General features: G+C 39.0%; 1 protein-coding gene across 1 annotated transcript in view; it reads right to left on the bottom strand.

Moving 5' to 3' along the window:
* LOC149273576 (voltage-gated delayed rectifier potassium channel KCNH5-like) overlaps positions 1 to 13,731 on the bottom strand; it is an 82,449-nt gene that overhangs the window by 8,436 nt on the left and 60,282 nt on the right. Inside the window, exon 9 of the mRNA XM_089506151.1 lies at positions 3,500 to 3,752. Within this exon, the coding sequence (XP_089362277.1) occupies positions 3,500 to 3,752 (253 nt within the window). The remainder of the gene's footprint in view (positions 1 to 3,499; positions 3,753 to 13,731) is intronic.

Raw genomic sequence — 13,731 nt, 5'->3', positions numbered from 1 at the left:
ATCTTTCCTCTACAATAACCTTAGTTCTGAATCTTTGAATTCCACCTAAATGCACTAGAACCCATAGCGCTGGATTTTTTTTTTCTCAGGCCCCTCGGAGGAAAATAACAGAGATATCTGGAGACTCATCGGCAGGAGGTAGATTGCAGTAAAAAGGACAGCGGGAAGTTGTGGTTAGTTAAGTGAAACATAAATAATCAAGAAAACCTTTCCCGCAATGTAACGGCAGAAGTGATTTTAAGGGAACAGCAGCGTCTCAAGTAGAAGGCAAACTTATATCTGATTATATGTAACAAATGCCACCCGCTAACTTCATTTTCAATGTCTTTGAAGACGTGGATGTCCCCATTCTGATGACGACCTATGGAGACATCAACACAGAGAGACAGCAGCATCCCGCGGTCTATACACCCATTTATATTTTTTAAAATAATCAAATTCTGTTTGCCACGTCTCTCTTAAAGGGTTAATCCACACCCTCCAGACTGTGCTGACCTCTAGGTCACCCTCATAAGCAGACCTGAAAAACTTTCATGCTCAAACACCACACTGAACTGAGTCTTTGCACCACGCTAATGAAGTCCTTTATTATGCTAATAAAGGTATGCTTATTTAATGAAGTCCCTTTTTCATGGACCTTATTTAGTCAGCAGGTCTCTCTGGGTGATTGAGATGGAGGCATTCTATTTTACACCGAGAAAGTAGTAGAATAAGGACTGAGCTACAGCTGGATATAACATTGTATTTTATGAAATCCATTTTTTTTGGATCATTTTTAACTCTATTTTAAGTGCCTAGCATGAAAAATAAAAAATCATGGAAGGAGCCAGTTAGTGATGCTTTGGAGAAGAGTTGAATGTTTGAATTTCATGGCTTTTCTATACATTATGAGAATCACAATAAATAATTATACTCCTTTATTACTAAAAATGTATTTTCTTTGATTTCGTGCTATACAATGTAACAAAGTATCAACAGCGTTGTTTTACTTTACTTCTTTATTAACTGCTACTTTTATCTTTTCTGGAGTGTTATGTTGTTACTGAAACCTTCCAGTAATCCATCTGCTTATTCCGTCTCACTAATTTCTCCTATGAATAATAAAGAAATGTTTGTCCGTTACGTAACCGGTCTATTCCGCAGTGTAGTTTCCGACTGGAACCGCTTTTTTAAATGACTTTAGAACGCGATCATTAATAACGGCACTCACTCAGGAGGGTAAACATTTTAATGTTAATGGGATCGAGGCTATTTTTTCAGTTCATTTGTTGCTGTGATTAGAAGTTACCAAAGTGATAATTTGCCTTCGCTGTGTTTAAGAAGTATTTTTAAATGGAAGCTCGGAGTACTGACAACTTAATCAATAATTAACAAAACGAGTTACTTTTAGCTTCGGATTTGTGGGTAGCGGTGTGATGTGCGTCTGCATTTTCAGAATTTCTTTATTTTTCAGCCTATACTGGGAGGTTATTCGAAAGAATCCAACGTCTTTATTTAAACATCGGCCCCATACCCCGGAAACCTTCCAAAATGACCCAACATGAGTTAAACTGAGTTCATTAAAAATTAATCTAAATTACCCTACTGGGACATGAAAATATTTGCGCTCTCTTTTCCAAATTCGTGTATTGCTTGTCTACTTTTTATGATTAAGTACAAGGTGCGTTTACTCTGACACCCACCATAAAGCAATTTATCTTCATGAAATATGTCCACTATTTTATCTCATAATGTATTGACTTCACCCAACCAGGTTTTTTTCTCTTCCTCTTATGAGTATTTATTAACAAACCAATTTAACATAAGTAACGTAGGTGCCCCAATAAATGTTCTTCAAAGCAGTGGCGTATTCTGGCCTAGCCTTAATCGGGGCAGGCCTAGGGCGACCTATTGGGTCCTCAGGCTCCTTGTAGCGCTACTGCTCAATGGGCCACCATGGCTTGGAGCGCTCCAGGTTTCTCCTGGTGACCCTGAGTGAAGTGTGACTTCTCCAGGACGCCATGGAGGAACTCTGGGTCGTGGGAGCAGCGTTGCGGCACTCCCCGCCCACTTCAGCTCCAGAGATGGCGTGTGTCCCGAGATGCCAGCGGGACCACCAGCAACGTCCCACCCATCGGCAGGATTGCCCACTGACATTGGTGGAAAATCATACCCAAAGGGGGCAGCAGGAGCCAGAGAGTTCCCAGGTATGGTGATCACTAACCTCCCCAACCAGACCATTGACACTATGGAGCGCTGTGCCAAGTCCATCTACCTGGACATAATTAGAAAGTGGAGTTCTGTGATATGATGTCATATGCTGATGCCCAGCAGTAAGGACGGCAGCACGAAAGAGGCAATTGGTGGTTCTACCCCAGATTAGGCCTTGGACGGCCCTCTATATGCCAATAAAAAGTAGTAACCATTCATATATATATTTATATTAATGTTTATTTTATAAAATGTATGACATCCATCCAATTCAAACCCAAAAATCAGGTATCTTTAGAAATTACCAAAATGATAATTTGGATCATGTTGACTACTTTTTGTGGTTTAAAATTGTTATCATGACATGCACTCTTTGAGGCTAAATTAGCATTTTACACATACCCTTGTAGATTACCAAATTCCTCCACGTTAACTCAAGTATGGCATTTCCCCCCGCTGTTTATGTCATTAGTAATAAATAGCACGGCAAAACATATTATTCACGTCCTAACATCTATACCAGCTGATGCGACAATACATCAAAGTAGACTTAATTACATAAAACACTTTATCTTGTTGTATAGAGACCTCGTAACTTAGAATGTGACGATTCTTAATTAGTTGATATAGTGGCGTGGAGAGGGGAAAAGCGAAGGCTGCGAGAATTCCCACCCATTCATCACTCATCCAGTCAAGCTTATCCTCCGCTGTGCAGTTTAGTAGAACGGCTTCGAGAATAATAGTCTATTCAGAATTTTAATTATACGCCCCTCTATTAAACGTTTAAGATGGCTTCCGTAAACCCTATAATTCATTGTCTCCTGCCCCTCAAAAAAATAAAAACAATACCACACGCTCTACATTTCTACCGAGAGGTGGTCTTAAGAAGGAAGCCATTTTGTTTAGAACCAATTTTATCACTTAATGATTATTTTAGATATTTTAGTTAAAAATATTTTTTTTCAGGGCGCTCATAACAGAGATGCTTATCCTATTGACCACTGAGATGCTCTATTTTTCCTCAACCTGAACAAATGATGTTTTCCATCTGGATAAACGGGGAACCTTGTTGGCCGTCAACATCCAGTTTTCTGCTCTCCTCCCCTTCTATGAAGTTATCTCAAGAAACTATTCATGTAGAACATATAATAATATTTGATTAGATAAAAATATTTTTGGCGGGGGCTGTGTCTTAGCACTAATTGAATGGGAAAAAAACCAATATGGCTGCCACATTTCATACAAGACGAGAGGCCCAAGTGACAAAAGCAAAATACGTAAAAGATGATTTTTTTATTTATAAAATTACCTAATATTGCTACCACCTCTTCATCTTGAATGACTTCCAGGGATCCGGATACCACAAAGCAGAGGGCATCAACGCTTTCACCCGAGTGGTAGATGAGGTCTCCCGGAGCACAGTGTATTGTCTGGAACTCAACAGCCAGCGCTCGCAGGCATCCATCGCTAGCCAGACGGAAAGCAGGGTGCTCGTTGAAAACCTTTCTGTTCAGATGTACGCAGATATCCGCTCTCATGTCTTTCGGACATATTGCTAGAACCTATTGGGGAAAAAAAACAACAAAAAATAGAGGTAGGACATCCATGTTCAGAAGCAACAAACACATATATAACATATATATATATATTGAATTTTGGACTGTGGTGGGAGGCCCATCATACCAGAACTTCCCCAACCCATGGGTTCTTTTGGCTATCATTTATGTCAGTAAATTACATGTAATATTGCGGTACGTTAAACCGTAGTTGGGCCGAGGAAACACAAAGGTGGCTTAGCAAGAAAAGATTCTATGACCTGCTACAACAACAGGACTTAAAGACATACAGTAGGAGTTAAAGAAAGAACTATTTTGTATATAGGGTTTTTTTAAAAGAGGAATTAATCTATATTTTTTATATTACAATATTTTTAAAAAAATGAAAAACAAAATTTTTTTACATTTTTTGAAATTAAAATACTTGAAAATATAAATACCGTATTGGCTCGGATATAGGCCGCCCCCGTATATAGGCCGCACCCTAAAAGTTTGGTGCTTTTTTAAAGAAAAAGTTTTTTTCTTTAAAAAAGCACCAAAAAAACATGCTGCCACTCTGTCCCCCCCCGAGATATGCTGCCACTGTCCTCCTCCCCCCCCGAGATATGCTACCACTGTCCTCCCCCCGAGATATGCTGCCACTGTCCTCCCTCCCCGAGATATGCTGCCACTGTCCCCCCCCCCCCGGAATATGCTGCCACTGTCCTCCTCTACCCCCCCGATTTACCGGAGCAGACTGCCGGGTGTCTTGCGGGGCCGGTGGGGGACATCTACGCAATACGCGTATACAACTTCCGGTGCCGGCACTTAGCGGATGTGCCGGCACCGGAAGCTGTATACGCATATTGCGTAGATGTCCCCCGCTGGCCCCGCAAGACACTCGGGAGTCTGCTCCGGTAAGTCGGGGGGGGCAGAGGTAAAACGCATCGTGCGGACGGTCCTAATGACCATAATGGGACCAATGATCATGTCCCAACGTCCAACTGTCCAAAGAGGCCACCATTGAAATGAACAATGAGAATGAGACACGGGTGTCAGATAATGTCATGATTCTGTCCACTAGTGATGCTACAGTAAGAGTATGACCGTTATGTATAAAAGCTGATTCTAGTCCAAATATTAAAAAGTGAATTTATCACCATAGCAACCAATACCATGAGCATTTTCAAATACCCTAACATTGGCAGGAATGTGTTGAAAAGGCAAGTTCTCCCTCTCTTTCCCTATCTCTGTCCTTTACTCTCTCTCTCTCTCTTCCTCCATCCTATGCTCCCTCTCTCTCTTCCTCCCTCCTATGCTCTCTCTCCCTCCCTCCCTCCGCACGATGCGCTCAGACAACCTCCCGTGCCGGCACCCCCCCCCGTGGGAAGTGCTGGCAGGGGAGGCTGTCTAAGCGTATCGGGGAGTAGGATACGGGTCCCCTGCACCGCTGCGGGGGATCTGTATCCTAACCCCGCTGCCTGCCCGGCGCCTGGGACTGCATGTCCCGGGCGTCGGGCGCTAGCCCCCTGAATATAGGCCGCACCCCCACTTTAAAGACTTAAAGTGGGGGGGAAAGTGCGGCCTATATTCGAGCCAATACGGTATTATTACACAAGCACAATTTTAGGACGGGAACATACAATAGGAGTTAAAGAAAGAACGATTCTGTATATAGGTATATATTTTTCTTTAAAAGAGGAATTAATCTATATTTTTTTAATATTACAACAGTTTTACAAAAATGAAACAAATGTCATTTTTTTTCAATTTTTGAAATTAAAATACTTGAAAATATAAATATTATTTTATAGATACTTTTTTTTTTTTTTTTTTACATAAGCTCAATTTTAGGACAAGATATGCAAAAAAAAATAAAAATTTATTTTTATATGCAAAAAAATAAAAAAAATAGAAACAAATTGTAACTTATGCACCCTTAACTACACTATCAATGGGAGCATACCTGTCCTTCTTGTGATGTTTGTTGAATTGTTGACGTGTTTCAACTTTATGTTGAATCTGGACCATAAAAGTATGACGGTCTTTATCACAAAACCCTCTTGAACTTGAATACTTTTTGAGATTAAAAGCAAAATGGAAGGGCCATGGAGACCAATGTTTTTTTATTATGTATTTCTGTTATAAAGTTATACTGTTTATTTATTCTTTGGAATTGTTGTTATCTTTTAATTGGACCGGCACAGACCTAGGCAAGTAAAGTTCTTCCAGAATATTGATCCAAGGCGATGTTACCACCGACGTTATCATTTTAAGTCTAGTAATGGTTTCGAGAGAGAGATAATTGATGACTTGAAAGACATGTTAGAACAGTCGTGGAGATTAGAGTTCCAGACAGATATATATATAGAACCTTTCGGTATCAGGCATTATATTCATTGCTTATTATTTCCAATATCAGGCAGAATGCTCCAATTACAATAATAATAATGACGGTGTGTAGGCGGCTCATCCGGTTAAATATAATATGATAGAAGACTTTCACATGGAATTCAGACTCTTTGTAAATTTTAGACAATTTGAGTCTTGGCTTTAATTCCTTTTTTTCATAAGGAAAATTCAATGGTTTTGATTTGCTTCGGCTTTGAAATATCTGAGATATAAATGCAACACAGACAAAAATATACTTTTGATGGAAATTATACCCCAGAAAAGGTGAGAAATAATAATTACATTTTTTTAAAAAAAGTGTCTGGTATGATCATCAGAGCTGGGTGAAAAGTCATACTTTGATACTCCTGGAGTTATCATGGAAACCTCACAATTTTACACACTCCTAATGACCATTACCAAGAGTCATGATGATCATGTCCCAACGTCCAACTGTCCAAAGAGGCCACCATTGAAATGAACAATGAGAATGAGACACGGGTGTCAGATAATGTCATGATTCTGTCCACTAGTGATGCTACAGTAAGAGTATGACCGTTATGTATAAAAGCTGATTCTAGTCCAAATATTAAAAAGTGAATTTATCACCATAGCAACCAATACCATGAGCATTTTCAAATACCCTAACATTGGCAGGAATGTGTTGAAAAGGCAAGTTCTCCCTCTCTTTCCCTATCTCTGTCCTTTACTCTCTCTCTCTCTCTCTCTCTCTCTTCCTCCATCCTATGCTCCCTCTCTCTCTTCCTCCCTCCTATGCTCTCTCTCCCTCCCTCCCTCCCTCTCTCTCTCTCTCTCTCTCTCCCTCCCTCCCTTTCTCTCTCTCTCTCCCCCTCCCTCCCTCCCTCTCTCTCTCTCTCTCTCTCTCTCTCTCCCTCCCTCCCTCCCTCCCTCTCCGTACCTCTCTATCTCTCCCTCGTTCTCTCTCTCCCTCGTTCTTTCTCTCTCTCTCTCTCTCTCTCTCTCTTGGATAAGTTGGATAACCGCGGGAACAGTCCCTTGCTTATATAACATATCCCAAGCAATGTTACCCAACATTTTGCCGTGAAGTAGAAATATTATTTCCTTCTTCATAAATTAAAATTTAAATTAAAATCCTATATTTTTAAATTTGTATGTGTTCTCTTTCTACGGAGCTGAATGATAACTCCCTAAGCTGTTCCCGTACGTCTCATAAATACATCAAGTGTCTTCATGGTGAGTGATTATGGACCAACATTTGAAATTGTCATCGCGTAACGCGAGTGTAGCTTACATTTGAATGATATTAGAGCACAAGGGGGAAAAGTGAAGTGGAAGTTGATATGAGGGTTAAATCACACAAGAAGCCTTTAAGTGATCATGAAAGAGATTCGAACGAAATGTAGCGGAGACAAAATAATAATAAAAAAAAAGAAATGAAATTGTTCATGCAAAAAAAACATGAATTGTAAAAGCTAACGGTAGCTGAGAACGGATTGTCAGAGCGGCGATATGTTACAAATTGTAAGCATATGGCAATAATGCTCCGTGTATGGAGTCAACCAAGGAGATAGATGATCTGTCAAGAGATGCTTCTACAGGATTGCTACTGAAAAAGAAACACGCGTAGATTTACAAGTGGAGCTATAACCATGTCGGAAGTTCTAATCCTTCGTGTTAAACTGGAACCAGCGGTCTAAATATTCTAGGTCATGCGCGGGCTAGCACTGGCCACACAGGAGAAGCTCAAGAAAGACTGAACCAAGCGTGGCTTGAGCCCAACATCTAGAACCCAATAGGAACCCAATAAAACGAAACATTCCGTGTGTTGGTGGTAACCGTTGGTCATCACAATATGTTTCCGTACAAACAGGTTGATAAAAGTTTATTCAATTGGAAACGGTGTTGAAAACCAGTTGGTTTTTTTTAAGAAATGCTTTGTTCTTGCGATCTGTAACCTTATAAATTAAAGGATTAACCAATAGTTACTGGTTTTGCAGCCCAGTATTTGTTAGAATGATGAGCGTCCAACAAAGCGTTCCATGCGTTGGCCATAATAGTTGACCATCACCATACGCTCGTGCATCAACATTTGGACAAAAGAGTTTATTAAAATAAGAAGGGGGCCGTAAACCAGTTTGTTAAAGGAATACTTTGTTCTTGGGTTAAAGTAAAGGACTAACCAGGACTTACTAGTTTCATAACCCAATACTTTCGCATATGTTTCAACAATGAGATAAAACAAAGCATTGGTGGTACCAAAGTTGAGCATCACAATTAATGATTTGTTCTTGTGCTATATAACCTAGTAAAGTAATGACTAGTTGAGCAGCCGTGTACAAGATGCAAAATAATTCTCGTAACTAGGTTTTTGCTGAAACATATTATAGTATTGGGTGATCTCCTATAGTGAAGCACCAACTGATTACCCCAGTACTGACCAGTTTGTACTGGGAATTGTAAAAATACACAGCAAAATTGTTTATTTCGCTGCAGTAGCTGCATTAGCTCTTGGGGATTTGACTGTAATAAGCACAGTGTAGACTACACAATACAAAAGAAGCCCTGTTTCCCACTGCATATTAAGTTAAACATCCCTGGATCCTTTCTTTAATGACTTTGAAATGCAAGCATATTAAAAGAACAAAAGCAAGCGTCAACTTCAAAAAAAGACGTGGGAATTATTTTATGTTATTCAAAGATATGGAGAAATTTACATCTCGCTATGCTAATGTAGCAATGCCTTTCTCTTATATGATTACATTGAACAAATAAAATGGTGTGATTTATATATTACACTCCGTGTTTGATATAGAATTATTAAAAAGAAACATCGGGATGGCGTCCTATTGCAAGTGGCTGTTTTTGTATTTCCCTGGAATCATTTTCATGGAACTCCCAGGGTTTAACCCTAAGTCTCAGGTTTTTGCCCCAGTTCTCAGAGTCACACAGTCTGGGACAGTTGGCTGGGACATTTAAGCTTCTGCAAATGGACCAAAAACAATCCGGACAAATCTTTTTATTTCGTTTTTAGTCCATTTGTTTTCGAACACATTTTGTTTCCGGTCCTTGGGAAAATGGTGGGCATTTCACATTTGGAAATGAAATCCGTTGTCACTCACATTTACTCTGGCATGCTCTTTCACGCTTTCACTCCACTCTCTCACACAATCATTCACTCTCTCACACTCTCATTTACTCTCTCACACAATCATTCACACTCTCACACTCTTATTTACTCACCTCCCACTTTCATTCACACTCTCATGCTCTCATTCACTCACTCAAACTCTCATTCTCACTCTCATTCATGTTCTCTTACACTCTCATTCATGCTCTCACATTCCCATTCACGTTCTCTTACACTCTCGTTCGCTCTCTCTCATGCTCTCTCTGACTGTCTTCCTACCTTCTGCCATGTACTTGTTGGGCAGCTTTCTTAGACTTTTTTTTAGTGTTTAAAAACCATTTCTGTTTTGCTTTACTTTTTGAGGTTTTTGTGCATTCTCTCTTTTTCTTCTTATACCATTTACGTGTAAAGAGCAGATGTTCATAGCTTTACGTTTAGTATGAAAATATAACATGATGGAGTGTTCACTCTGTACAACCCCCTCGGGTATATATTAACTCAAGTTAATTTGTTAAATTTCTTTCTCAAACATCATTAATTTGGTTCTAACCACGGAGAGCACTTCAGATCAAAAAGTCCTTTAGATTAATAATCTATGCTTTATATTCACCTTCCTCACAGACATTCTTATTAACATTTTTACTAATAAGCGGTAACTATGGAAATGATAAAGTCACATTGAATACTGAAATATATGAATTGTATCTAACGGTTTTATTATTTTTAAAGCAATTTAACTATATCTACAATCTATGAAATAAAACTGAACCAAAAATATACATTACTCAAATCCAATAGCATAAAAAACAAAAATAATTATTATAACTTGGTTAAAATTATTTGAAAGAAAAAAAATATATGGTATTTTTCTCTTGTTTAACGAAATCAAGGTCAACACCCATACACTTTAATTAATGATCATATTATTAAATCTATCATCTGATTCAGCCAATTCAGTAACCATCCAATATGTATCCAGAATTCATTCAGAGCCCAATGATCTAAATGATCGTGTTTATTCAGTAACCATCCAATCAGCACCCAATGCCTATACCGTTCCTAAAGTGTGATGGTCTTATACATATTGAGTTAAGATGTCTACCTTGGAACATCTGTTGGAGAAGGTGGCACAATGAGCCTCATCTAATCAATTTCCTTTCCTAAAGTTATCTCCCAACTTCTTCACCCAACCATAGAAAAGGCTACCTGAACCGATCAACAAAGATCATTTAGCTGTAAAGAGAATTTTATTGAAATTAGAAGAAGATCATAGAGTAGTCTGGAGGGTAGCCGGTTGCCCAGCTTAGATGTATTACCTAACATCTGCTCAAACTGCTATGGTCGATGAGGGCACCATGTGCTTTACAAGTATTTGGTGAGGGCATGATGTATTGATGTTTCGTTGCTCTTTTTTTATGTCGGAAACAGGATTCAGCAGAAATCTATCCCTTTAGAGATCAAGCCGAAAAGTATTTTATATTATTAAGTCCGTGTGGAGCGAGTGAATTGTACAAATCACTTTGATATAAATCAGTGCTTTCACCCTGTTTTATAGCCTGACCTACAGGATTTAGTGAGTCCCTAAAGTGAAAAGCAACTAAAATACATTATTATTTTTCGGCTCCACTTATTCCCAGAACAAGTAAAAGACCATAGCTTGGTGTGATGTTTTGGATTACTGGTGGAATTCATCCAGGCACCTCTGGAACACATGTTCTGATTATAACCACAACCCTGCTTTAATTAGTGATCCTTATAAAAAGAGTGATTAAGCAGTAATTTTATGGCAACATTGTAGTAAACATTTCCCATGAGTGTCCTTGGAAAGAGTGAATGTTGTCATATTTGTAACAGAGAAGAAAATTGGCAGAATGTTGCCAAGTGCAAAGTGGACCATCATGACCTTGGTACTAGGTCATCTTTTTGATGAATGGAAATTGATCCCAGTATTGTTTTTGGAGTACCCCGTTATAATATTCTTATACCTAAACACTAGACAAGAAGAACAGAGGGAAGGTAAACCTTTTCAAAACCATCTACCAACAGTACTGAAGGTACAGCGTCAAACACCAACAACTGTAAGCCACCCAACATGGTGGGTCTGGTCTACTTTCTTAGCCATCTTAAGCCCTAGCCCTCCAGCAAAGAGAACCATCACCCCACTATCCATAACATTCTAACTATTGTATCTCATGATGTCAGGACAACCTGTACTTCAGACAGGCGAACCCTCCAAATCTTCTGTGGGGTTAAGTAAAATGTAAATATCTTACCCCTTCAGAGTTGTAACACTTTCTGCATCAACATTTACTAAAGTATCTTTATGTTGAGGAAATAGAGCAACCAGGAGATCGGATTGGATGCTGGACCATCCTAAATCATTGACATCACACAATGGAACCTACGGAATTTTCAGGCACAGGGAGGGGGCACCAATCATAAGAGAGAGAGAAGATGAGTAAAAATAAATGGATTGATTGACAAACCGAGACAGGCAGCTAAATATATATAATGATGTGTCTGCTACTTTTAAGCTCCGCTCTGCATTATATAAGTTTTTTTTTTGCAGATTTCACATCAAAAGGTTTTAGAATCCCGCGTCTCACACCGTTCTGGATGTCAGCGAGACACTTGCTTACAGCCATCACACTGAATTATATCCACCAGTCACTACTCAGTCCTGTTCCTCCTAATTACGCAGCCGGCAGGGACACCAAGTATCTACTCTGTGATTGATTGATGATTCAAATACATGTTTGCTATGTGCGTTGTCTTGTGCTTCGGATGATATTACAGAACACTGAGGTCCTCTTCATTCTAAAGCAGATACAATATAAAAGTAACATGCAATATCTACTGGGAGAACCCCAGGAATTAATCGGCGATGGGGGATATGGGGTTTGTCCAATGGCTTATATTTTTGAGCCAATCATTCCACATTTGTCTTGTTTTTGGTCAATATAATTGTAGCGTTTCAGAATTTGTGTGACTTCTACAATAAAGTGTAAAAATCCCTATTGTTGCTGCTGTTTACTAAAGTTTAACCCAATTACATAGTTAGGAATACAAGTCATCTGTGATAATGTCTAATAAAATGACTTTCCCTGTCCATGGTGCTGATCTATAAGATATTACAATGTTGGTACCAAACTGCTAAACTAATCGTCAACGTAGAGTATGGAGGGGGGAAAGAAATTAGAAAGGGGTACCGACCGATACATCACATTATAAGGAGTCCAAAGAACTGTCTTTGGACTCCCTAGGAGTGAAGAAAGCCATACATTGTACTTTCAAAGTATTAGATCACCTAAATAAAATCATCGCTGCAGCATGTATTTATTGCATATAAGTCATTCCATTAATGAATGAATCACAAATATTTACCCAAAACCCCCCGACCTCCTTTTCCTTATTCACAATGACTTCCCACAGCAAGTTCAAAACCAGAATCCTTTGCTAGAGCTTCGACCTAACAAGCCTTTACTTCCAAGCAAAGCAAGAACTTTAAAGAGCGTGCCGTTCCGTCATGTTATTCATTTAAATTCAAAGCTCCGTAATCTCGTCTAAATCCAGAGACCTTCAATTTTTCAAAAACGGGAGCTTTGTAAAATTTTCACTAATCTTTCACACGCGGAAAGTGGTTCCAACAACTGCTTTATTTTCAACGGGAGGACAGAAGTGCTAAGTTATTAAAATTATGTTTTGTCTGGTGCTATTTTATTTAGAGAAATTGGCAGAAGGCTCCCCTATTTTGCTTTATTGCCAAATGGAATTTCACAGCCAAATAATCAAAATGATTGACGGGCAAGCGATCCCTCAATCTTTAGAACTATAAATAATGTCAAAGAAAAAAAGGCAATTATTTTGATTTGGTCTCTCTAGTGCCAAAGGTGATTTCATCATGGTCATATATATATAGATATATATATATTAGACATTTTTCGGTTTGTTTTTGGACCATTCTTTTTCAGGCAATGAATTTTGTTTCCTTGCCCATTCGGTTCAGCCAAATATTTGGGGGCATTCTTAATTAGGGAATAAAATTCATTCGTTCACTCTGTCTCACACTCTCTAAATATTTCCCTATCTTCCCTCTAACGATCACGTGGGCTTCTGACGACAACTTTTGCTTCTGCATCTTCTTCTTCTATCTTCTATCTTTTATCTTCTATCTTTAATCTGCTATCTTCAACCTTCTATTTTCATCTGCATCTCCGCAGACATAACCTGGCGGGAACATCCGCCAAAATGGTGACGCTTACGGTGACGTCCTCTCCCCCGTTCTCAGAAAATTAATTTCGTTTCCTGTTGTCTCGGTTTGGACAAAAATCAGAGAGCTTTTTTTTATTTGAAAGCAAAATTGGTTGTCACTCACCCTCACTCACTCTTTCTCACACTCTTCCTTTCAATGTCTCGTCAACCTTCTCCATATCTTCACATCTTTTTTCTGATGATCTCTGGTGATACACTTCTCCTGGTGATCCTCTATGCTATCCTGGCCTCCTG

The sequence above is a fragment of the Sceloporus occidentalis genome, unplaced genomic scaffold (genome assembly GCF_023333645.1).
Source record: "Sceloporus occidentalis isolate IW3139 unplaced genomic scaffold, rSceOcc1.0.p SCAF_366, whole genome shotgun sequence".
Taxonomy (NCBI): domain Eukaryota; kingdom Metazoa; phylum Chordata; class Lepidosauria; order Squamata; family Phrynosomatidae; genus Sceloporus; species Sceloporus occidentalis.
This window is presented reverse-complemented; position numbering and strand designations above follow the sequence as displayed.